The 20,565-nt window shown below is 44.4% G+C and overlaps 4 protein-coding genes across 9 annotated transcripts; 3 read left to right on the top strand and 1 right to left on the bottom strand.

Annotated features, from left to right (window-relative positions):
* Positions 1–542: 542 nt before the first annotated feature.
* On the top strand, positions 543–3,577 carry LOC136188532 (uncharacterized). Of its 2 annotated transcripts, XM_065976262.1 has the most exons (5): positions 720–1,249; positions 1,301–1,373; positions 1,615–1,863; positions 1,918–1,976; positions 2,034–3,577. In XM_065976262.1, the coding sequence occupies exons 3-5, from the start codon at positions 1,626–1,628 to the stop codon at positions 3,345–3,347; spliced, it is 1,611 nt and encodes a 536-aa protein (XP_065832334.1). In that variant the 5' UTR covers positions 720–1,249; positions 1,301–1,373; positions 1,615–1,625; the 3' UTR covers positions 3,348–3,577. The 2 variants fall into 2 exon arrangements, with proteins under 2 accessions (XP_065832333.1, XP_065832334.1); XM_065976261.1 differs by lacking the exons at positions 720–1,249; positions 1,301–1,373 and adding an exon at positions 543–685.
* A 1,718-nt stretch (positions 3,578–5,295) lies between these two features.
* Positions 5,296–10,616, top strand: LOC136188421 (kinesin-related protein 11-like). Its single transcript, XM_065976161.1, has 33 exons — positions 5,296–5,313; positions 5,419–5,550; positions 5,608–5,727; positions 6,086–6,117; positions 6,644–6,729; positions 6,785–6,874; positions 6,944–7,032; positions 7,087–7,140; positions 7,203–7,262; positions 7,313–7,394; positions 7,450–7,517; positions 7,579–7,644; positions 7,703–7,754; positions 7,804–7,888; positions 7,937–8,069; positions 8,123–8,170; positions 8,228–8,299; positions 8,356–8,403; positions 8,467–8,502; positions 8,555–8,647; positions 8,708–8,896; positions 8,952–9,002; positions 9,051–9,125; positions 9,184–9,319; positions 9,374–9,427; positions 9,510–9,587; positions 9,640–9,692; positions 9,753–9,768; positions 9,823–9,933; positions 9,983–10,105; positions 10,156–10,217; positions 10,266–10,327; positions 10,389–10,616. Exons 1-33 carry the CDS (start codon positions 5,296–5,298, stop codon positions 10,441–10,443), a joined length of 2,529 nt encoding a protein of 842 aa, XP_065832233.1. The 3' UTR covers positions 10,444–10,616.
* A 1,323-nt stretch (positions 10,617–11,939) lies between these two features.
* Positions 11,940–17,677, top strand: LOC136188098 (sentrin-specific protease 7-like). Of its 2 annotated transcripts, none has more exons than XM_065975819.1 (26): positions 11,940–12,239; positions 12,293–12,336; positions 12,392–12,574; positions 12,629–12,817; positions 12,872–13,093; positions 13,155–13,190; positions 13,249–13,340; positions 13,396–13,638; positions 13,692–13,790; positions 13,837–13,969; positions 14,025–14,101; positions 14,150–14,199; positions 14,259–14,365; positions 14,421–14,511; positions 14,564–14,686; positions 14,737–14,862; positions 14,911–15,009; positions 15,063–15,348; positions 15,411–15,535; positions 15,583–15,651; positions 15,705–15,789; positions 15,844–15,912; positions 15,963–16,204; positions 16,254–16,305; positions 17,072–17,116; positions 17,217–17,677. In XM_065975819.1, the coding sequence occupies exons 1-23, from the start codon at positions 11,983–11,985 to the stop codon at positions 16,089–16,091; spliced, it is 2,934 nt and encodes a 977-aa protein (XP_065831891.1). In that variant the 5' UTR covers positions 11,940–11,982; the 3' UTR covers positions 16,092–16,204; positions 16,254–16,305; positions 17,072–17,116; positions 17,217–17,677. The 2 variants fall into 2 exon arrangements, with proteins under 2 accessions (XP_065831891.1, XP_065831890.1); XM_065975818.1 differs by having other exon boundaries at positions 17,196–17,677.
* LOC136188100 (RNA-binding protein 42-like) lies at positions 17,401–19,989 on the bottom strand. 4 transcript variants are annotated; one of them, XM_065975823.1, is made up of 12 exons: positions 19,640–19,989; positions 19,558–19,595; positions 19,423–19,504; positions 19,292–19,373; positions 18,939–18,988; positions 18,879–18,893; positions 18,579–18,821; positions 18,481–18,521; positions 18,397–18,429; positions 18,123–18,326; positions 17,881–18,075; positions 17,401–17,806 (listed from the first exon to the last, which is right to left on the bottom strand). In XM_065975823.1, exons 7-12 carry the CDS (start codon positions 18,584–18,586, stop codon positions 17,715–17,717), a joined length of 573 nt encoding a protein of 190 aa, XP_065831895.1. In that variant the 5' UTR covers positions 18,587–18,821; positions 18,879–18,893; positions 18,939–18,988; positions 19,292–19,373; positions 19,423–19,504; positions 19,558–19,595; positions 19,640–19,989; the 3' UTR covers positions 17,401–17,714. The 4 variants fall into 4 exon arrangements, with proteins under 4 accessions (XP_065831895.1, XP_065831893.1, XP_065831892.1 ...); XM_065975821.1 differs by having other exon boundaries at positions 17,545–17,806; positions 18,123–18,350; positions 18,939–19,026; XM_065975820.1 differs by having other exon boundaries at positions 17,545–17,806; positions 18,123–18,350.
* Between the last annotated feature and the right edge of the window lie 576 nt (positions 19,990–20,565).

The raw sequence follows: 20,565 nt of genomic DNA, 5'->3' as shown, positions 1-20,565 counted from the left end.
GGGCGCTTTCGTTGATTTAGGGATACTCGACGTGCTGCAGATCTTAGGCCGCGCTGGCCGTCCTCAAAACGACAGCGTCGGCGAAGGAATGATCATCGCAGCGCACGACAAGCTGTCCCATTATCTTTCTCTTTTGACGCAACAACACCTGATCGAAAGTCAACTCACCGGTCGCCAATCTCAATGCGGAGGTAAATTGCTTTTGTGACCAATGAGAGGAGTCCCAATTTTTTTTCTACACTAGGTCGCTTTGGGAACGGTGGGAAACGTCGAAGAAGCCATGCAGTGGCTCAGTTACACGTATTTCTTCGTTCGCATGCATCTCAATCCAATGGTCTATGGGATACCATACGGAGCGAAAAAGGTACAGGGACTCCCTAGCATGCAACTTAATTAAAATTTAAAAAGAGAAAAGAAAGTAGGATTTCATTTGTCGATAGAGGGAAAATAGAATAGTAATGGGTAACCATGGCAACCTTTTGTCGGTGGACATGGTAGCCCGGTGTATTATGATCAAAGGACACCGATGTGCGTGACGAGCTATGGGACAAATCTGCGCACGCGCCGTAGCATTCATATCACCCGATCATGTCCTCTCGCGACTCGAAGCGCAGGAAGGTTTCTAAGAAGGCGAGCGTGACTGTCAAGTCGTCCTCTCGCAGTGCGGAACGCAAGAAGGTTTCAGGTACGATCTATTTGCGCGATAGGGACCGCGCGATACTACCTTTCTACCGCGTAACCACCATAAGATATGTAGAGGCATGCTATAGACGTCGTTTCGGCGCCTATTCCGTGGTATTTCTCCGTGTTTTCGGCGAGTGATATCGATAAATGGGCGGGGACTTCCGACGAAATGGGCGTTTTCGATGTGCTCTCATTCCTCACCAAAGCATCTGATTGCACCGAGACTTTAGCACGTTATAGGCACATGATTGATCTTCATATTAATGGCCAAGACCTGGCAAGAAGAGGTTTAGTTTCGCACTTTGGGCCCTGTTTGTAGCACCACGTAGCGCACGTGTTTCAGCGCTTTTTTTTTCGCTTTTTTTCCTTTCAGTTGTTCTAACTCCCTGTGCCATGGATTTCGTATGTCGCGCATGTCGAGAGAAGGCATAACTTTGTATCCCGCCGCGCAATCTCCAATGTTCGCACACAATACAAACTAATACCTTCTCTCAACATTCCATCGACGACACAGGGAGTTAGAACTATAGAAACGATAAAGAAGGAGTTGAAGCGCGTGCGCTAAGTGGTGTTACAAACAGGACCCAAAGGGCGAAACTAAACCTCTTCTTGCCAGATCTTGGCCATTAATGTGAAGATCAATCATGTGCCTATAACGTGCTAAAGTCTCGGTGCAATCAGATGCTTTGGTGAGGAATGAGAGCACATTGAAAACGCCCATTTATCGATATAACTCGCCGAAAACGAGGAGAAATCCCACGGAATAGGCGCCGAACGACGTCTATAGCATGCCTCTACATATGTTCTGGTAGTTACGCGGAAGAAAGGTAGTATCGCGCAGATGAGGACAATTTCTGAAACCCTAACGCGCGTCATGCCCAAACAAAAGACTGTGACGTCGCCTGTGACGTCACGTGCACTTCTGCGCAGATTTGCTTTTAATGGAGATCACACGCCAGCCACAAGGAGGAAAATGGCAGAAGGAGCTGACCGTTGAAGTAGAATGCACCGAAAGTCTGTCATACCATTGGTTTATGGTCGACGCTTTTAAAGGGGGAATCATCGACTGTACGGACACTAGTCAGAGTTGCAGCGCTCGCCATTCCAATTGTTTCTACTTTTGCGCGATTACAAGTCCAGATTACGTGACGTGCGTTTCGGACCTGGTTGAAATCGAAGGTAAGGACTTGTTTGTCTGTTGAAGGCTTTTATTATTATTATGAGGCGACTTAGGAGTGGGGGGCGCATTTTTTCCTACTTGGCCTCTTCGCAGAGATGTACCTTGTAGTATCGTAAGTTTTCTGCTTTGAAGCTGAAATTCAATGTGCCTAAGTTCTAAACTGAAATAGGAAGCCACGTCTCCTTCTTCTGGTGATGTTGGCATGTACATGGCAAGGTATAAAACAACCTTCTCATCGGTGCCGTTCTTTGAGGGCTTTGCCAAGCCCGCCATCGCCGACTTAATTTCTGACAACGATCTTCGGGATTTTCACGAGTTGATGTGCCAAGGGCTAAAATCAGAAACGAATTGCGAAAAATATATTAGGGAGGCTTTCAGCGTCTTGTGCCAGTTTCCAATGCTAATTCTAAAGCAGTGTTCAATAGAAGATCCCACAGTGGTTGGTGACGCACATTTCGGTGTGCGAAGCGATTACCGCGCGGACGCGGCCATCATAATTCCTGTTACTCTCATGCTATTTTACGCTTTGGTTATTGGCGAGAGGAAGTTCGGTGAACATGCCTCTCCTGAGCGTGCCCTCAATCAAGCAATGCGGGAATATCAGAGTTTGTGGAGATATTGGCGCCGGTCCGGGCAATTTTCTGCAATGTTTACCGAGAGAACTTGTTTTCCTTCCTTCTTGTTCACCATTGTAAAGGACAAATTCAACTTGTACGGAGTGGCTACACAAGGTCAAGAAAAGATATCTCATGCTCTGCTCTGCTCCTGCTCAAGAATGGATGACAAGTCCAAGTTTGATGAACTTGCGTATCGGCTAAAATCTGGAATGCTGGCAATGGTGCAATTGCTTGAATCTATCAGAGCCACAGCGGAAGAAGCTAGTTCAAGTTCGTCGTTTCCTGTCGTAAAACCGACTCGTTATCCACAACTGGAATACGTGAATGTGATTAATAGCAGAGTTTTCGAAGCCAAAGAGCGCAAAGACGGGCCTGTGAACTGCATTGTCAAATTCTTGTCTATCAAGTACCCAGAAGAAGTGCATCAGCATTGCTATGAAAACGGCATTGCTCCTAAGTTTGACGTGGAAGAGGCTGACGGATACACTATTGTTGTCATGGAGAAAGTTGAAGAGGCTATGAATCTCGACGAATACATCAAAGCTGTGGCTGCACACTCATCAAGCTGCGCGCCTTACCAACGTGTCATCGAAAGTATGGAAAGAGCTCTGCACGTTCTTCACAGCAAGGGCTATGTCCACGGAGATTTTCGAAGCCCTAACATTCTTGTCTGCTCCAGCGGTTCTGTTAAATTTGTTGATTTTGATTGGTCGGGCAAACAAGGCGAGACGAAGTATGAGCAGTTGGGCAATTGCTATGTGTGGCCTTGTTTTAAAAACAGTGAGCTTTCCAAGTGCCATGATCTCTACTTTCTAGCCGGATACAAGAGAAAAATTCGCGAGGCCGCTACTGGACTTCCTAAATAGGAACATATTCACTCTTTTGTTCTTCTGTTGTTTGGCATACTGATTTACGATTGATATGAACGGCCTCATTGATGTCTTCTCTATGGTTGAAGTTCACGTAACCGTCCTATATCTAAATAAGAAAACTCGTAGCCGTAAAGTAAGAATGAAAGAGACAACGATTAATTGATTAATTAATCCCTAAAGAGTCCCCATAGTCTAAAATATAAGACTGAAACACTGTAAATAAAGCCACCCCTCATCCACATACCTTCGGAAGCCATTCTTACAGGTTTATCCCCTACCAAAGACAAAATGACCAAAGCCACAAAACGCGTACGTTATATATTAAATTGAAGGAAGCTCAATACGTTCACGGAGATTTGAGGACCGTCAATATTATGATCAACACAAGCACAGCTGCTGTTGTTCTGATTGATTTTGACTGGGCAGCTCCTGAGGGTAAAGCATTCTATCCTCCTAACGTCAACAACCTCGCAGAGTGGCCCAAGGAGATTTGGAAGAAGTCGTGGCACTGGGGCCAATTCCTCATCGTCACGACACTGAAAATCTGGACAAACACATCAGAGACATTGAGAGATTGATAGTTAGGCACTGGTAGTCAGTTGCGTTGTGTTGCGTTGTAAGAGTCCAAGAACATGTATTTTGTCAGGTGGGATTAGTAATTTACGCCTGTGATCCGAAGTCTGAACTTGTTATCACATTCTTCCGCCCTATCCAAGTCAATCAGGAGAGTTGTAAAAAACTGCTTACTAAATTACGCCCATCAATCTTCCTGCAGAGTCTTAGAAATCCCCGAACGACAAATACAGTAGATGACAAAGGTGCCTTTATGACATCACATTCATTGTGATGTCATAATCTCCCGTATTTTTGCTACCGAAAAAACGTGACGTCACAGTATCTAAATCGCGAACCCCCGTATAGCAGAATTGTGATAGTGATAGTGATATTAATTTATTTTCCGACGGAACAACCCTCGACACGTAATGGTCGATCTACCGGGTGCCGTACATAATTACCTATCTACCATAAATAAAATAAATAATGTATATCTCTTGATTAATTAAACATGTTTATTTTCCTTGGACAAAATAACAGTTAAATCGTAATAGAACTTTGAATGTTTTGAGATCAGAAAAAAGAAAAAAAAGAAAAAAGAAAAAAAGAAAAAAGTGCCTTTATCCCGAAGATCGATCGGTCGAAGATCGATCGCTGTGCCGATCGATCAGTAAGCCGATCAAGATCGATCGCTAGGCCGATCGATCCGAGATCGATCGATGTACAGGCCTTCAGTGCCTCTACTGTACTTGCTTTGAAACTATAGTTAGGAGGCATTACGTGTAGGAGGTGACGTCACTGACTTGTCGCCCAAGCGCGCTAAGTTAAAAAATGATTGACCCGTTGCTTTCCTCGTCTTTGTCTTTGCGGTAATCCTTTTTCCTGCGTCGACGGGCATCACCTTTGGCATACACGAAAAAAGTACGTCAAAGTGCTTCGCTGGATCATGTTTGAGGTGAGGTGGGGCTCCTCATTGGGGATTTCGTCGAAAAATCGCGCTTCTCTCATCAGTGCGGACGCCGTCGAATACAAGAAGACGAAAATCCACTTGAGGAGGACATAATCGCAGGTAAAGAAAAGCTCTCCCGTCGTCTCTTCTAATCGTTTCAGTGCAGATTTCGAGAAGAAAGAGGCGACTCCGACTCCGACTAAACCCAATCTTCTCACCGTGTCGAGTCTCGGCAAGTTGCCAAGAAATCGTTCATTTCGAACGTTTCGACGAGAATTCCACGTATCGGACGGCTGCGATTTCGCCGTGAACGCGATCAACGTAAGAACCCTGAAAATCCGTCTCCCACTTTTTGAACGACGTTTCTTTCTCTCAGGTTGCGAAGTCTCGCAATCGAGAACTCTTCCAGTTCGGCTTTGGAATTCACTCATAAAGGTTATGGAGGCATTGTGGACGGTTACATAGGTTATATATATTTCTCTCCTTAAAGAACTCAACTGTATGATTCGACCAAGGGCGCTTTCGTTGATTTAGGGATACTCGACGTGCTGCAGATCTTAGGCCGCGCTTGCCGTCCTCAAAACGACAGCGTCGGCGAACGACAAGCTGTCCCATTATCTTTCTCTTTTGACGCAACAACACCCGATCGAAAGTCAATTCACCGGTCGCCTCATCGATAATCTCAATGCGGAGGTAAATTGCTTCCTATTGTGACCAATGAGAGGAGTTCCAATTTTTTTTCTACACTAGGTCGCTTTGGGAACGGTGGGAAACGTCGAAGAAGCCGTGCAGTGGCTCAGTTACACGTATTTATTCGTTCGCATGCATCTCAATCCAATGGTCTATGGGATACCATACGGAGCGAAAAAGGTACAGGGACCCCCTAGCATGCGACTTAAACCGTGACCCTGTGCATGGTTTTATTGTTGTTTTTCTCGCGGATTCATCGTTTTCTTTATTTCTGTAGATGGGGTTATTTATTTATTTATTTATTTATTTTAATAGGGGAAAAAAAGGTTTTCTTGGGCTAGGAGGTTCAGGACAATTCACGGGTGGGGATGAAGGTTTATCTGTCGATAGTACGTTTTTAGGAGGATCGATGTAGAGTTATTTATCTTTATGGTTTAGTGTTATTCCATCTGTAGAGCTCATTCAGGGGGGGTTTTATCAGATAAGTGCACTTGAGTTTTACGTGTTATAGGGGCTTTGGTTTTCTTTTGTTGTATAGGAAGGGGGTCGAGCAGCAGGAAGTAGCATGAGGTATTGGTTTATTTTTAGCTTTGGACTGATTTCTAATTTATTATGTCGTTGCTTTCGCTTTGGAGAGCTTTTCAGCTGCTTTCTATGTGATGTGGAGTGTCGAGGGGATAGTGTTTTCGGTATTTGGCAATGTAAGAAGTATTTTTTGTATATTTCGCGGAATTTCGCGCAGCAACAATACGGGTTTGGTAAATGAATGAATGAATGAAAGCCTTCGCTTCGCTATCCGGGAGCCTATCACGTGCCTACACGCACGACCAATTAGCGCCCGCTTCTATCTTTTTTGAAAAGCGCACCGACGCTCTCTTTGTGTTTCGTACGGTCTGTCGATGGACGTTATAAAGGTTGCGGTGCGCGTCAGGCCGCCGACGAAAAGGTAATCAAGTCGGAAAAGAACGCGAGTCGATTTCGCGTCGTCGCGACGCGGACTCTTCGAGACTGTAGAGCGTTTCGTAGGGGGCGAGAGACGATGCAAAAGCCCCTGTCGCTCGAGAGAGATCGAAAACGGTTCGCGTTTTAATTTTAGGGAAGCGAGCGAGATTCTTTGTGAAACCACGGATTGTAGAGAAACGGACGGACCGACGATCGCGCAGAAAGGCGTGACGACGTTCGGTGAGGCTTTGCGACGACGAAATCGTCGTCTTGAGGGTCGAATTTTCGCGAGCAGATCACGTGTTTTCCGGCGACATATCGAATGTGGAAGTATACGAAAAGTCGGCTCAGGGAATCGTTCTTTCAGTCCTAAAGGCATTCAACGGTAAGAAAAAATAATCAAATATTTATTTATTTATAGGCACTGTTTTTGCTCATCGTCAAACGGCCTCAGGAAAGACGCACACTATGATGGGCGAGAAGGGAAACGAAGGCGATGTTCTCTTGGCAATGCAGGAGGTCTTCGATTACATAGATCAGGAGGTGACACTTCTAAATTATCATCTCTTTTGACGTGACGTCATTTCTTATATTTAGTGTAGCGGACGAGAATTTCTTCTTGGAGCGTCCTATATTGAAATTTGCAATGAAGTTAGTACTCGGGATTAGGATTATTTGCTTGTCTTGTGACTGACTTTCGATTAATTAAAAAGGCGATTAAAGATCTTTTGAATCCAGAGAATAAGAAATTAAAAATTCACATGAGCCCGCAGGTACGTCACTAAAAAAATTAAATTGAGCAATAGAAATTAATAAAACATAGAGGGGAGTATATGTTGCTGATTGTACCGAAGAGATTTTGTTGAGTCGAGAGATGGCACTGGATCTCATTCAACGCGGAGAACGTCAGTTGTGCACAACTAATAATTTTAATTCGAAAAGTGACATTTTGTTTCAAAGATAATCGTCATTTCGGCGAGACGAACGTGAACGAAAGTAGTTCTCGCTCGCACACAATTTTTACATTAGTAACAAATATATATTTCTGATTATTATTATTAGTTCACTTTTATTTGCTATTACGTTTAGGTTGTCGAGAGTCGTACGGTTGACAAACGAGACTCGATGAGCGGTGCAGTGAACGTTGCAAAGCTGGTACACCAGAAAACGGTTTTTTCAAAACAAATTCCCTATACGTTTTGTATCTTTGAAGAACCTGGTAGATCTCGCTGGATCAGAGCGAGCAAACCAGACAGGAGCTCAAGGTAACATAAATAAATAAATAAATAAATAAAATTGAATAATGTCTTTTAGGGAGTCGATTGAAAGAGGGCGGATTTATCTACGAGAGTCTTCTCTTCTTGAGAAATGTGATAGAGAAGCTCTGCGAAGGAGACCAGTACACATTTGAGCACAGTGTCTTAGTTCTTTACTGATCTTATTGTAGGGGCTGTTATCTGTCGTTTCGCGAGAGCAAGCTCACCAGGATTCTGCAGACGTCTCTCGGAGGAAACGCTAGAACGGGAATCATTTGCACGGTGGCGCCGTCGTCGCTCGACGAAACCCACGGAACTCTAAGAGTAAAGAAAACGATTATTAGAAAAAAAAGTAATAAATTATCACCAATGTTCAGTTCGCCTCGAGAGCCAAGACAATCAAAAATAAACCGGAAGTTAACCAGGTAGAAACTTACGTGTATTTTCATTTGAGTATTGATTTTTAAAAATTTGTTTTTTAGGTTCTGTCCGACCAGGCCTTGCTGAAACTGCATAAGAAGGAGATCAGCGGTCTAAAGAAGGAATTAGACATTGTAAAACATGTCTTTATTTTGAATCTCTTGTATGAATTGAACTTTTACTTATTTAGGTTAGGAGCGAGTCTGGAATAGCCAGTCTTCTGCGTGAAAAGGTGCAGGTTGAACTTGACGATAAAAAACGGAGATATATAGAAGGTAAACGGATTTTTTTCCTTACGTAGTTGGCTCAAGAATTGGACCAAGCTCGCGCTAAACAAGTACAGTACTACGTCGCAGAAATATTTTCGGAGATTTATCATTTTTCTGTAGCTTGAAGAAAAAGAGGCGAAAATCGCTCAGCTTCAAAAATTGATTCTTCACTGCGACAGCAAAAAGTCAAGTGGGGAAAGCAAAAAATCGAAGGTTTGTCTCAACGTTTTTCTACTCTTTAATTAAATATGTCTAGTTTCTCTAATATTATAGGTGGCACCGAGACGACAGACATTCGCAATTGGCCAGCTGGAAGACGTTGATGACGACGACTACGACAATTGTGCTGGAGTTGAGAAAAAGGAAAAATTTTCATCTCGTTCGTCCCTAAAGGGAGAACACCTGATCTCCAAAACGCACGTAGAACCAAGCTCTCCACAAGCGGACCTATCAGAATACAAGGTAAAGAGATGAGCACAACCTGTTTATTAGAATAAATTTCATCTGATTTAAGCAGCAGGTGGCTGACGATACGCTCCTAGAAAGCAATCAAGTCCTCCAAGAAAGGGTACAGTATGCACAGGAATATTTGCTAATAATATGATTTACTTATTAGGTGAAAGCGCTCCATGAAGAGCTCGAGAGACAGGACGAACGCTGGACGAAGACGCTAGAAGACTGGAAAGCAAAGGTAAAGTAAAAACCTTTGATTAATTAAATTGATCTATATCAACACTACCATGTATTAGGCGCAATCCATGTATTTTCAAAAGCTGGAATACGAACTCGCTGAGAAACAGGCGAGACGAGAGATGACGGCTCTTCAGTCGAAATTCAATGCCGACATTGACGAATTAGTGAAGAAACATCGCGCTCAACTTCAAAGTAAGTCATTAAAATAGAGCGTTTTTTCTTCAATGATATTTGTGTTGTGAACAGGCGAGAAAGAGAAAGCGGACGAAGTCTTGAAAGCGAAGATGAAGGAAAACGAAAGTGAGCTTGTTTGTCTAGATATATATTATTGTTGTGCGAGTACGCGTTTGTTTGTTTGTTTGTTTGTTTGTTTGTTTGTTAGATTACACGGGTGCCAGAGTGGTCGAAGCCGTCGAAGTTTTCATAAAAAGATACGAGGATATGATGAATTCTATGGGCGGTACGTGTGGCGGCTGTCTTACGTCAAATTATTGCCATTTATGATTTTTTAGACGAATGGGACCGAGAGAAGGATTTGCTGACGACTACAATTGACAAACTAGAAGTAAGTTTTTTTTGACGCTAACCTAAGCACCGATTTTGAAATATTTTATTTTTTATAAAGGACGAGAAGATTGATAGTAAGAATCTAGCAAAAAATCGCTATTTTCGCGTCTACGTTTTTTTTGTTGCAGCCGCTGATAAAATTGAAGTATTGGAAGCAGAAATCGAAGGATACTCGCAATTTCAAGAGGTCCTACAACGCCAGAATGATAAACTCATTTTCCAGAACAAGGCTTTGAAAAGTAAATCACCCTCGAAAGATTGAGCACCTCACCTAGAAGACTCTTGTAGGCGAGGCGAGATCTAAACTGGAGAGAATGCGTTCAGAATTGAACGGCTTGATTAAAGAAAACGAACGACTCCAAAAGGAATTGGCTGCTGGCCGGTCCGGTCAAGAGTCAGGGGAAGGAAAAGGTAAGCATTTGTAAATCTATTTTTTTTCAGTGCACTAATTCAGTTTTTAGTATTTTTTCGACACAACACGGTGAGCGCTGTATCGGAAGCGGCCGCGTGCGAGGAGTTGAGGGTAAGTCTGACCCCTATGGATATGCTATGCATTCTAATGTCTTTGCAGAAAGAATTGGATCTGGCCTTGGATGAGAAGCGCTCTTTGGAAAGGATATGCTGCCTTTGGAGGTTTGCCGGTTTTTGGTATAAAATTTATAAATTGATTTGTGAGATCGCCCTTTTTCTGCAGGTCCAAGTACGATGAAATTTCGCTCCGAATTGATGGGACGTCCGGAAAAGGGTAGGGAGAATGAATTTGCTCTTAGTTAGTAGTAGCAATCGCCGCCCTTGCCTGCTCTGTTGTTTTATTGCGTGCGGTACAGTTCCTTGATTTTTTGGCCGTGACGTTACTTTAATTAAACATCTCTTTATTGTGCTATTTCTGCTTTATCGAAAAAGATTAAGTAATATAGTTTCATTTGTGTTGCAGTGTTTTTACCGCTATGGATTACGGGCAACTTTGTTGCTTCGGCTCCCGTATATTTTGCACATGGCGTTTCCTTATCTACTTTATTGCTTGGAGCTCGCTTTGTCGATTCGCAGTAGAGTACCGCTCGTTGTCGGAATTCGCGTAACCAAATCGGTGGCCAACGAGGTCGAGCACGTGATAGGTCGAGCACGTGATAGGTCATACCCAGTCTGCACGCGCCAATTTTTCTTTCTGCCTCGCGCATAATTTCGTCAACGCCTGCACGTACGCGCCCATACCTTTATCAAGTGGAATTGTGCACCGAAGACTCAAACGGCGAATTCTGCTCCAAAAGCAATTCAATCAGCGCCAACCCTCCATGCGACTATCCGTCGGCGCCGCTCAACGTCATCACAGCGCTCTCAACAACGTCGTCTTCAGCGAAGCGCGAATTCAACGCCCAACGGTCGTCTCCGACTTGATTCATTCACGAATCACGAATTATACCTTCACCGTAACTCTTCACCGTACTCTTCACCGTGGCTGTGCTAACGTGCGTCGGATACGGGCCCGCGTCCATAGCAACGGCCTCTAGAACGCTCCCCCGCCCCGTCACCAAAGCCGGAAACTCCGCGATTGTCACCATCGACGTCAGATCAAACGATCGCCGTCAATTGGACGCCGCCATCTTGCGTAGAAGGATCAATACAGAATTTCATACTACAATATGCCATAATCCCGGAACATGTCAAACACTCTCCAGCAGCTCAGTCTCGAGCTCTCCAGTTCAACGACCAGCTAGCTAGCTACATTGACGCTAACGTAAGCCTCTGCGTTAAATACTTCAGATAGGCCATGCTGCGCCTTACTATTTATCTTGGGGATAACTTTCCTTCGTTTTTTGTTGACTACCGACGAACGATCTCCTCTTCTCGCCATACATGTAGCCTCGCAAGCCAGGCTCTCCCGTAGTGAAGCGCGCTTTAGCGCGTCCACTACTGGGAGAGCCTAGTAGGAGAGCCTGGGCGCACTCGTCTGCGTCATAGGCCATGTGATCACCCGACTTTCCACGTGACCATTTTGAGTACATCCCACAGGATCCGAAATAGCCTCTAGCTGACGTAGAAAACAGGCAGACCTCTCGTTACTAGTCATGCAAGCCATTACTAAAGTGCTGGCCTAATCTTAACCACTCGAAGAGCCTGTATAAATAAGGCTCTGACCACTCCGAAATGGTCACGTGGAAAGTCGGGTGGTCACATGGCCTATGACGCAGACGAGTGCTCCCAGTAGTGGACGCGCTAAAGCGCGCTACTACGGGAGAGCCTGGCTTGCGAGGGCTATTCTCCACGGGAACGCATCGAACGTCACGCTTATGGAGAAGTTGGACGAGGTCGACGCCGAGCCCACGTCGTTGCGATGGACTAAGGCGAGGGCGACGACGACGCGGAGAAGTCGTCCTTCGATCGAAACGAACGACGACGACAACGGATGCATATCGGGAGCGAAGACGCACGCTCCACACGTGCTTTTGGGAGCGGCGACGAATAGCAGAATTGGCGGCAATCGCGTCGCCAATCACAAGAAGGAGGTACGTGTATCACCGGAAACCGACAGTTTAGCGAGACCAAGGTACAATAAAAGAAAAAAGCACCACTCCATGTAGTATCTCGTTTGTTATATAGCCCCCTTTCGATGCCAGAGAAACGGAAAGAAAGCAAATTTCCAGGCAGAGAATGAGTCTGATGGCGGTGTCGCTTAGTAACGCTCTCCCCGGTTTTTAGGCGTCTCGCCCATCCGTCGTTCGAAGGCGAGGGTTTTTTACGGTGATCCATCAGCGCCAGCTTTATCCAACGTTACGCTTCGAGTACCAAAGGCGACTCGGAATGCTACTGCTCCTACTTCGGCTTTTGGCACTTATAGTCTTACTTCGATGCCAGAGAAACGGAAAGAAAGCAAATTTCCAGGCAGAGAATGAGTCTGATGGCGGTGTCGCTTAGTAACGCTCTCCCGGTTTTTAGGCTTTTCCGTCTCGCCCATCCGTCGTTCGAAGGCGAGGGTTTTTTACGGTGATCCATCAGCGCCAGCTTTATCCAACGTTACGCTTCGAGTACCAAAGGCGACTCGGAATGCCACTGCTCCTACCTCGGCTTTTGGCACTTATAGTCTTACTTCGATGCCAGAGAAACGGAAAGAAAGCAAATTTCCAGGCAGAGAATGAGTCTGATGGCGGTGTCGCTTAGTAACGCTCTCCCGGTTTTTAGGCTTTTCCGTCTCGCCCTACTTTGGCAAGCCTAACTTGAAGCCGCCATCTCCCATCCGTCGTTCGAAGACGAGGGTTTTTTACGGTGATCCATCAGCGCCAGCTTTATCCAACGTTACGCTTCGAGTACCAAAGGCGACTCGGAATGTTACTACTGCTCCTACTTCGGCTTTTGGCACTTATAGTCTTAGGACTACACGACGGAGGACAATTTCAAAGGGGGGTAATCCGTATAATTGGCTTGTGTGTTTAAGTACTTTAATACTGAGGCGGCGGTTTGTTAGCACTCGAATCGTCGGATGGCCGAGGAGATATGCCAGGCAAGGAGGACTCTCTCGTCTCTTCCTAGTGAGTTTTTTTTCTTACTTGGCTTTTTAGTTTTGCTGTCGAGCGATGACGAAGATTCAAAACCGGTTGCCAATTCGAGTGGAAGTAGTAGCAAGAAGAACAGCAGTGGCATGGGGGAAAGTGTAAGCGCAAAGTCCTTTTCCGTCGTGTACACTCACGCGTTTTTTTACGATGCAGCAACGTGATTTTGACGGCGATGGCGACTTTGAAGCGCCTCATTTGAAACACGCCGATTTGTCGTCATATCGAATTCTCCAAAAAACGACGACGAGAAGACCACCCGAACCATCGTCGCTGGACGCGACGGCGACGACGACGACGAGCACGACGCCGACACAGGAGGAACGAATCGACGTGACGACAATCAAAGCCGCCGCTTTTCTCGTCGGCAGCATGAAATTGGAGCTTCGTAACTTAACCGTGCGAAGACGTCGTAACCGTGTAACGGCCCTATCGAAGGATTCTCTATCTAGGTAACCAGAGATAAAATGAAGATATCCTACTGCGCTGATGTCGGAATTTTTCGAAGTAAATCTATGGACATTCCTTTTCGCAGACTTCGCGTCTGGAAGGTACTGTCCAAATTGGTGCACGTCAAAATCCCAACTTTTTTACTAGACTAATTTACGAGCTAGTAGCGCAGAGGACGGCTGCTTCATTGTTTTTCAGACCGACTCTGAGTTTGCTCAACAGATGCGTATGGCGCTCTTCATGGACACTACTCGACATCTCTATGATCCAGAACACAAAAGTATACTTATCTAATATACTATAGTTTTTTCGCGCTTTTAGACTTGCTGTGCCAGATTTTGTGAAGAAGCACTGTATACTGATGTTCGCTCAAAGACCAAGAAACTCGGTTATATCTTTACTGGAAGAGTCGGTAAGTGAACGAGCAATCGCTCAGATAGGTAACGAGATTTGTCGTTAGGTATTGGCCGGCATGTCTAATCAACGCTCCGTTGATTTGTTGGATCTCACGTAAGTGAACGGCAACGGTGTCGATGTTTTGAAAATTTCTACCTCTTTTTCTTTTATAGTAAAGACGAATTTAGAAAAGCGTTCACCGCCTGTCGTGACTTGAATCCTCACATAGTCTCGCAGTTTGAGCAGTTTGCAGTAAAATTTCGACAACTTCGAAAAGACGGTTTGAACGACGGCACTCGGCTACTAGATTATCACTCACTTATTCTTCTAAATAGGACGACGCGAGGTGTCGCCTCGGCCAGCGCCAGAGCCAAGGGAGCAAGAAGTTTCTAGAAGCTACAACCCTCCTCAATCAGCTGATAAAATGTTCTTGCCTGCCTTCTTATTTACGCACGCACGACGTGATGTTTTTTTACAGAATTGTAAGGTATATGCCCCAAGTGGAACCCTCATCCGGAGCTATTGAGTTGAGGTCCATCGATTTGGATTCTCTGGATGAGTCCTCCTGGCTCAATGATAACATTATCAATTTCTATCTAACGTGAGAGAGAGTGGGAACTTTAGTGCTTGTGCACAAATCTCCTTCCTTAGGTACCTGTTTGACAACGAGCTCACCGACGAACAGCGATCTCGAACCCACATATTCAGCACCTTCTTCTGCCAAAAGTTGCAAGCGGGCTTACGACTTAGCAGCAGGGCAAAGAAAAAGGACAAAGAGTCGGTGTGATACCGGTTTCTCAGCAGTAGTCCTTACTGTCGTTGTAGGGTGGACGATTATGAAATTCTTCACAACAGCTTGTCGCGATGGACGAAAAAAATCGACGTTTTTTCAAAGGATTTTCTCGTCATTCCGGCCAACACCAGGTCAGTCCCCCCCCCCCCCTCCCCCCGTGACCACCGGTAATTCTTTGGAATAGCAATTCACATTGGTCTGTCTACGTCATTTGCTATCCGTATCTCGTCGGGGAAATCGACGACGATAAATCCAATTCGGATTCGCCTGCAAAGCGTCAGAACCAAACCACCGAAGCGGAGATGGAAACGGACTCGGACAGCGGCGATTTTTCTCTTGCGGAACCTGAAGACGCTGCGGCGTCCGCCGAAGACGTCGGAATAAAATTTGCGGAAAAAGACTTTCCTTCTGACGAGGGATCAGCGGCAATGCAAATCGAGGAGGTCGACGTCGTCGAGACCAGCAATAAGGTATCACGAAATAGATTAATGTCGTCGTTTCCGTGACGTTCAATCTGTCCTGTTTATTACAGCGTCAGTCGGGTCGAGACCCAGGTTTCTCTTCTTCGTTCGATATCGATATCTCGTTCGATAGTCCATCTAAGAAATCCAAAAAACAGCGATCTGATGACGATAAGGGCCCTTCGCTTGAGAAGAGGTAGACTAGAGAAGTTACGCGCACTGGGGTGAGTTCCATTCACTTAGGCCCTGTTTATTGCACTTTGATTCTATGTACACTTCGGGACGATTTACCCTCTCCCAATCCATTCGAATGTAAGTTTCGCTGTATAGTTTAGTTTTTTAGTTTTTATCTCCTTGCAACGTAGGTATCTGACAAAAGAGTGGGAGCTACGCTCTGGAAGGACTCCGGTCAAGTTCACCCCGAAAAACCTACCCTTGAGTTCTCCTAAAGTAAAAGCATGTTGATAAATCGGTGTGAACGTCAGGGAATGTGCTTTGTATTAGGTGCCCCAGCAACCCAATTCTTGTGACTGCGGTATTTTTCTCTGCCAATTTGTTGAAAGCTTTTTCAAGGTACGCTAATAATGTCGAGCGCAACGCAATGCTCATTTTTTGCTATTCAGAATCCGATTCAAGACTACAATTTTCCTATAGCGCTTCAGAAGTGGTTCGACGTTAACCAACTTGTTACCCAGAAACGTCGCGAACTGCGCGACATAATTATTTCGCTCAGTACAAATAAACAGAAATAAAAGAGAACTAAGTTTACTAATCGATCTATAAATCTTTCAACGAAACGTCGCATTTCTAAAGGGCCTCGGCTATTGCAGAAGAGATTCGCAACGAAACGGAAAACGGAAAGAAGGTAAATCTAGGTCTTCCACGAATTTTTTCACGCGGAAATTCCCCACTAGTGTGAAGATCTCCTGCTCAAAGGAGAAGTTGTACCTACCTGAGCATCTTGCTGTAAGGCGTTGATATCGAAACTGGTGTCAAATAAAGTGGCATTAGGGAGGGAAACATGTTTCCAGCATTTATTCATTAGGTATGGAAACATGTTTCCTATGTTTATTTATTATGTAGGGAAACATCTTTCCAGCGTTTATTCATTAGGTAGGAGCACATGTTTATTCATTATGTAGGGAGACATGTTTCCAGCGTTTATTTATTTGGTAGGAACACATGTTTCCAGTGTTTATTCATTAGGTAGGGGAAGCGTTTAATCATTAGGTAGGGAAACATGTTTCCAGCTTCTATTCATTAGGTAGAGAAACATGTTTCCAGCGTTTATTTATTAGGTAGGGAAACATGCTTCCATTAGGTAGGGAAACATGTTTCCAGCATTTATTTATTTATTTGATAGGGGAACATGTTTCCAGTGTTTATTAATTAGGTAGGGGAACATGTTTCCAGCGTTTTTCATTTGGTAGGGAAACATGTTTTCAGTGTTTTCTCATTAGGTAGGGAAATATGTTTCCAGCGTTTATTCATTAGGTAGGGAAACATGTTTCCAGCGTTTTTTCGTTAGGGTAGGGAAACATGTTTCCAGCGTTTATTCATTATGTAGGGAAACATGTTTCCAGCGTTTATTCATTAGGTAGGGGAACATTTTCCAGCGTTTATTCATTAGGTAGGGAAACATGTTTAAAGCGTTTATTCATTAGGTAGGGAAACATGTTTAAAGCGTTTATTCATTAGGTAGGGGAACATGGGTATTATTAATTATTTTTAGGTTGATATGAAAGGCGCGTCAATGGCCAAATATTTGGAGGCGATGGTGAGTCGTAACGATTTTGCCGCTTTTGTCTGTCAAAACAGCAATGATCTTCGAACATTAATCTAGGCTGTTTCATCAGGGTCACCATCGTTGTTCATAGGGATTTCAAGACTGCTGCTGCTGTGAGAAAAGAGAAGTCTTCGGAGAAAATTCTAAAACAATCTCGTGTGTATCTCAGCTTGTTTTCTCTGCTGGGCTCAGTTTCATTTTCTCCCAAGTCGCTGCGTTTGTTCAGCAGGACTGGCTTTGGTATTTGTACATGGCAGCGAGTCTCTTTCAGGCGATTGTACTGCTCTTGGTCTTCGTACTAAACGATAAGGTGCGACGTCTTTATAAGAAGTTTTTCAAATGCGGAGACAAAGGCTTGATGGCGTCGAGTAAAAGCACGTCCGGTCTTGATTCGAGCGGCACCAGGATGACGAAGGTAGTCAGAATGACCGATATATCCCACGAATCATCTCCCCCAGCTCCACCAAAAGAGTCGTCGCAGCTCTAAGTGAAGCATCATGTAGAGCACGAAAAAAAGACAGCACGATTCACAGTCATATTACAAAAATAATAAGGAAACAAACAAAATAAAAGTCTAGTCTATCACACTTTATAGCCAAGCTTCTTTTTCTCTTTCGTCAATATTTCGATCTTTCCACACGCTCTTGGTCAGTTTCACCGGTCGATTGCCTATATACTTACCTGCATGGGAGAAAAAAAAGGAAAAGACAATAATACAATATAGAAAATCACGTGATGCTCTTAATCAACAATACCATTCATTTCTTTTAAAGCTTTCAAGTAATCGTGACCGTCCGCAAAGCTGATGAATCCGAATCCGCGCGTCTTCCGGGTTCGTTTGTCGCGAATCACTTTCGCCTTTTGAAATGACGAGTAGTGATTGAACGCTCTCGCCAGCGTGTCGTCCGTCACCTCGTTGCCAAGGTTACCACAAAAAACGCGAAAATCATCTAAAAGAATTAATTAATTATTAATTAATTAATTAATTTATTTATACATAAAGGTTGTTGAAAATTCAAATTCGTCAATTTTTGAAACCTTTGTCCCATTCCAAAAGACTGGGATCGTTCCACGACGATCCACCCGCCGCTCGGAGAGCTTTCTTGTTCTTTTTCAACTCCTTCGCTGTAGTTCGCTTGCCATTTGCGCTGCTCTTCATCTGTGATGCGATTTGCCAGTGTTGGTATTGGAGCTGAAGCGCCTGCGACTCCCATTAGAGAAACGGCTAAAAAATTGGGTACCGCACGCTAGACGGGGAAATTTGGGCTTACGCATTGACAAGTGAGGCGGGTGAATAGGTGGGCCTAGAGAATATGGTGAGTAGGTATTGTTTTGATGGCTCTTGGTTGCGTTACCTGAGCCGTAGCCTTGATCGTGACCAATTTCCCGTTCGAACCTAAACGGTGCGGTAAATGAGATGCCGAAGCGGGTATCCTGAAAGCAAATATCATACCTGGACATCTCGTCGGTCAGATCACGTGGTCAGATAGCCGCGCGAACCGCCGTAGTGAGCCATGAACGTTAGCTTTTACGTGACACCAAACCCCGTACTGAAAGTGACGTCAGCAACTTCCTCACGGTTAGCTTGAACTGTACAAACGCCATTTCAATTTTTCGCCTTCGTTCACGCTCTCGTCTGGTTTTGGATCTTCGTTTCCGATCACCAAAAGTCCCGGCAGCGAGGCTATTTGGGCTTCTATAGGCAAACGCGCAATTTACGTCGAATTCCTATGTTCACATTTTCGTGCGGTACTGTGCGCAGATTTTCCTAATAAATTTATTTGATACTTTATTGATTTTATAGGCAATGCACTTGTTTTGATGATTCTTGCTATAGCCACTTCATCTGCCAGTGAGGATTGACTAGAAACAGCAAGAGACCCACTTCAATATCCGAGTCCCTATATGTCAAATACGCCGGCAAATTAATAGTCAGGCTAGTGAGAGTCGACTAGAGGACTATATAATATATACTAGTAGCGGAGATGTGAGAGTTGATTAGGTATAGGAGCACCCTATGTGAGCCACAAGTCAATTTGCTACAACAAGGAGTAGTAACCTTCATAGTCTAACAATGAAGGTCAGGACTAGCTCCAGCGGACAATAGACAAGCCAATCAATTAGCTCTGTTTGGTTCTCACTAATAATAAATCAAACTCTTTTTACCTTGTATCTTTCTGAATCACTTCTTTCAGCTCTTTCAGTGTCAAGCTTCGACTATTAACTCCGAACTCACAGTCATAACGCCCTAGAGAAGAAATACAATTTATCCTCTACTAACAAAGAAACACTGTCACCTGCTATGGTGCTAAGTATTTCTCCCATTTCCACAGCAACTCCAATAATTCGCCCAAGTGATTCGTCTTCAATGCAAAATGTCTAAGATATCCCTACAATTAAATTCATGCACATTCCCTAATATTTTCCATTACCTTTTTCATATCGCTATCACCCTGGCAACGTAGAAAAACTAGAATAAAAGCGTTACAAACCTTCAAAAAGACGTTATCTTACTGTCTTTTGCTCGAAGCTCTTTCTCTCTCGCCGATTCGGCGACTAGGACATAGGCAATATAGATAAATACGCCAAAAGAAAAGATCGTTCCTCCAACGGTAAAACCGCTGGGCAAATCCCATCGTCGATTCTTCCAACTCTTCTGGATACGTCTTCGAACTATACTATCGGTCTCATCGACGCTTCGTGGCTCGATTCGACGCCGCGGTTGGCTGACGACGCCGCTAAGGTCCCCTTTCGTCTTTCTTAGCTGATCGTGCCAGTATTTTCGAGTAGAAGCGTTCGTAATCGGGCCTGGGTTAAAGCCAAGCCTTCGCAAGCGAACAATAAGCTGGACGTCGGTTAGATTCGAACTCATTCAAGATATGTAGCGCACGTTGACTTTCTGCTGATGACGTCAGGGTGAGACGCGCGAAACAAGTCTCTTTTACCTACTGTAGCTCGGCAGGGCGGACTTTCAAAGGCGCATGCGACATTGTTAGGGTTATCTCCCGCTAACTCGCATTCTACGTAGGATCCCATTTTCCCTCGTATCTATTGAATTTCAATCTGTTTTGTAAGAAAATGCATTTAGTGGAAGTTTTTCTAACAATTCGCTGGCGGACTACGTCTGCAGATACGCAGGGAGGAAGTCCTGTAAAATGCGATTACCGATCTGAATAACGAAAACTATTTCGTTCAAAACTATTAGATCTTTTAGTAATCTCCCGATCGCACATGCGTTTGAGGTAGAGAAACTACCCGCACGAAGGCAAAAATTGCGCGCGGATGGTCCACGTACAGCTGCAAATAAATAGAAAGCGAAAATATTTAGCGCCTCTCCTATCATTGCCATGGATTTATAACACCCTAATGCTTATGTCTGAGTGAGGATTTGCACAAAATTTTGCTTTTATGTGCGTTCAAAAATTTCAACACGCTCTCGT

This window comes from Oscarella lobularis, chromosome 6 (assembly GCF_947507565.1).
Source record: "Oscarella lobularis chromosome 6, ooOscLobu1.1, whole genome shotgun sequence".
In the NCBI taxonomy this organism is placed as follows: domain Eukaryota; kingdom Metazoa; phylum Porifera; class Homoscleromorpha; order Homosclerophorida; family Oscarellidae; genus Oscarella; species Oscarella lobularis.
Note: the sequence above shows the minus strand (reverse complement) of the source record. Positions and strands in the feature narration are given on the sequence as shown.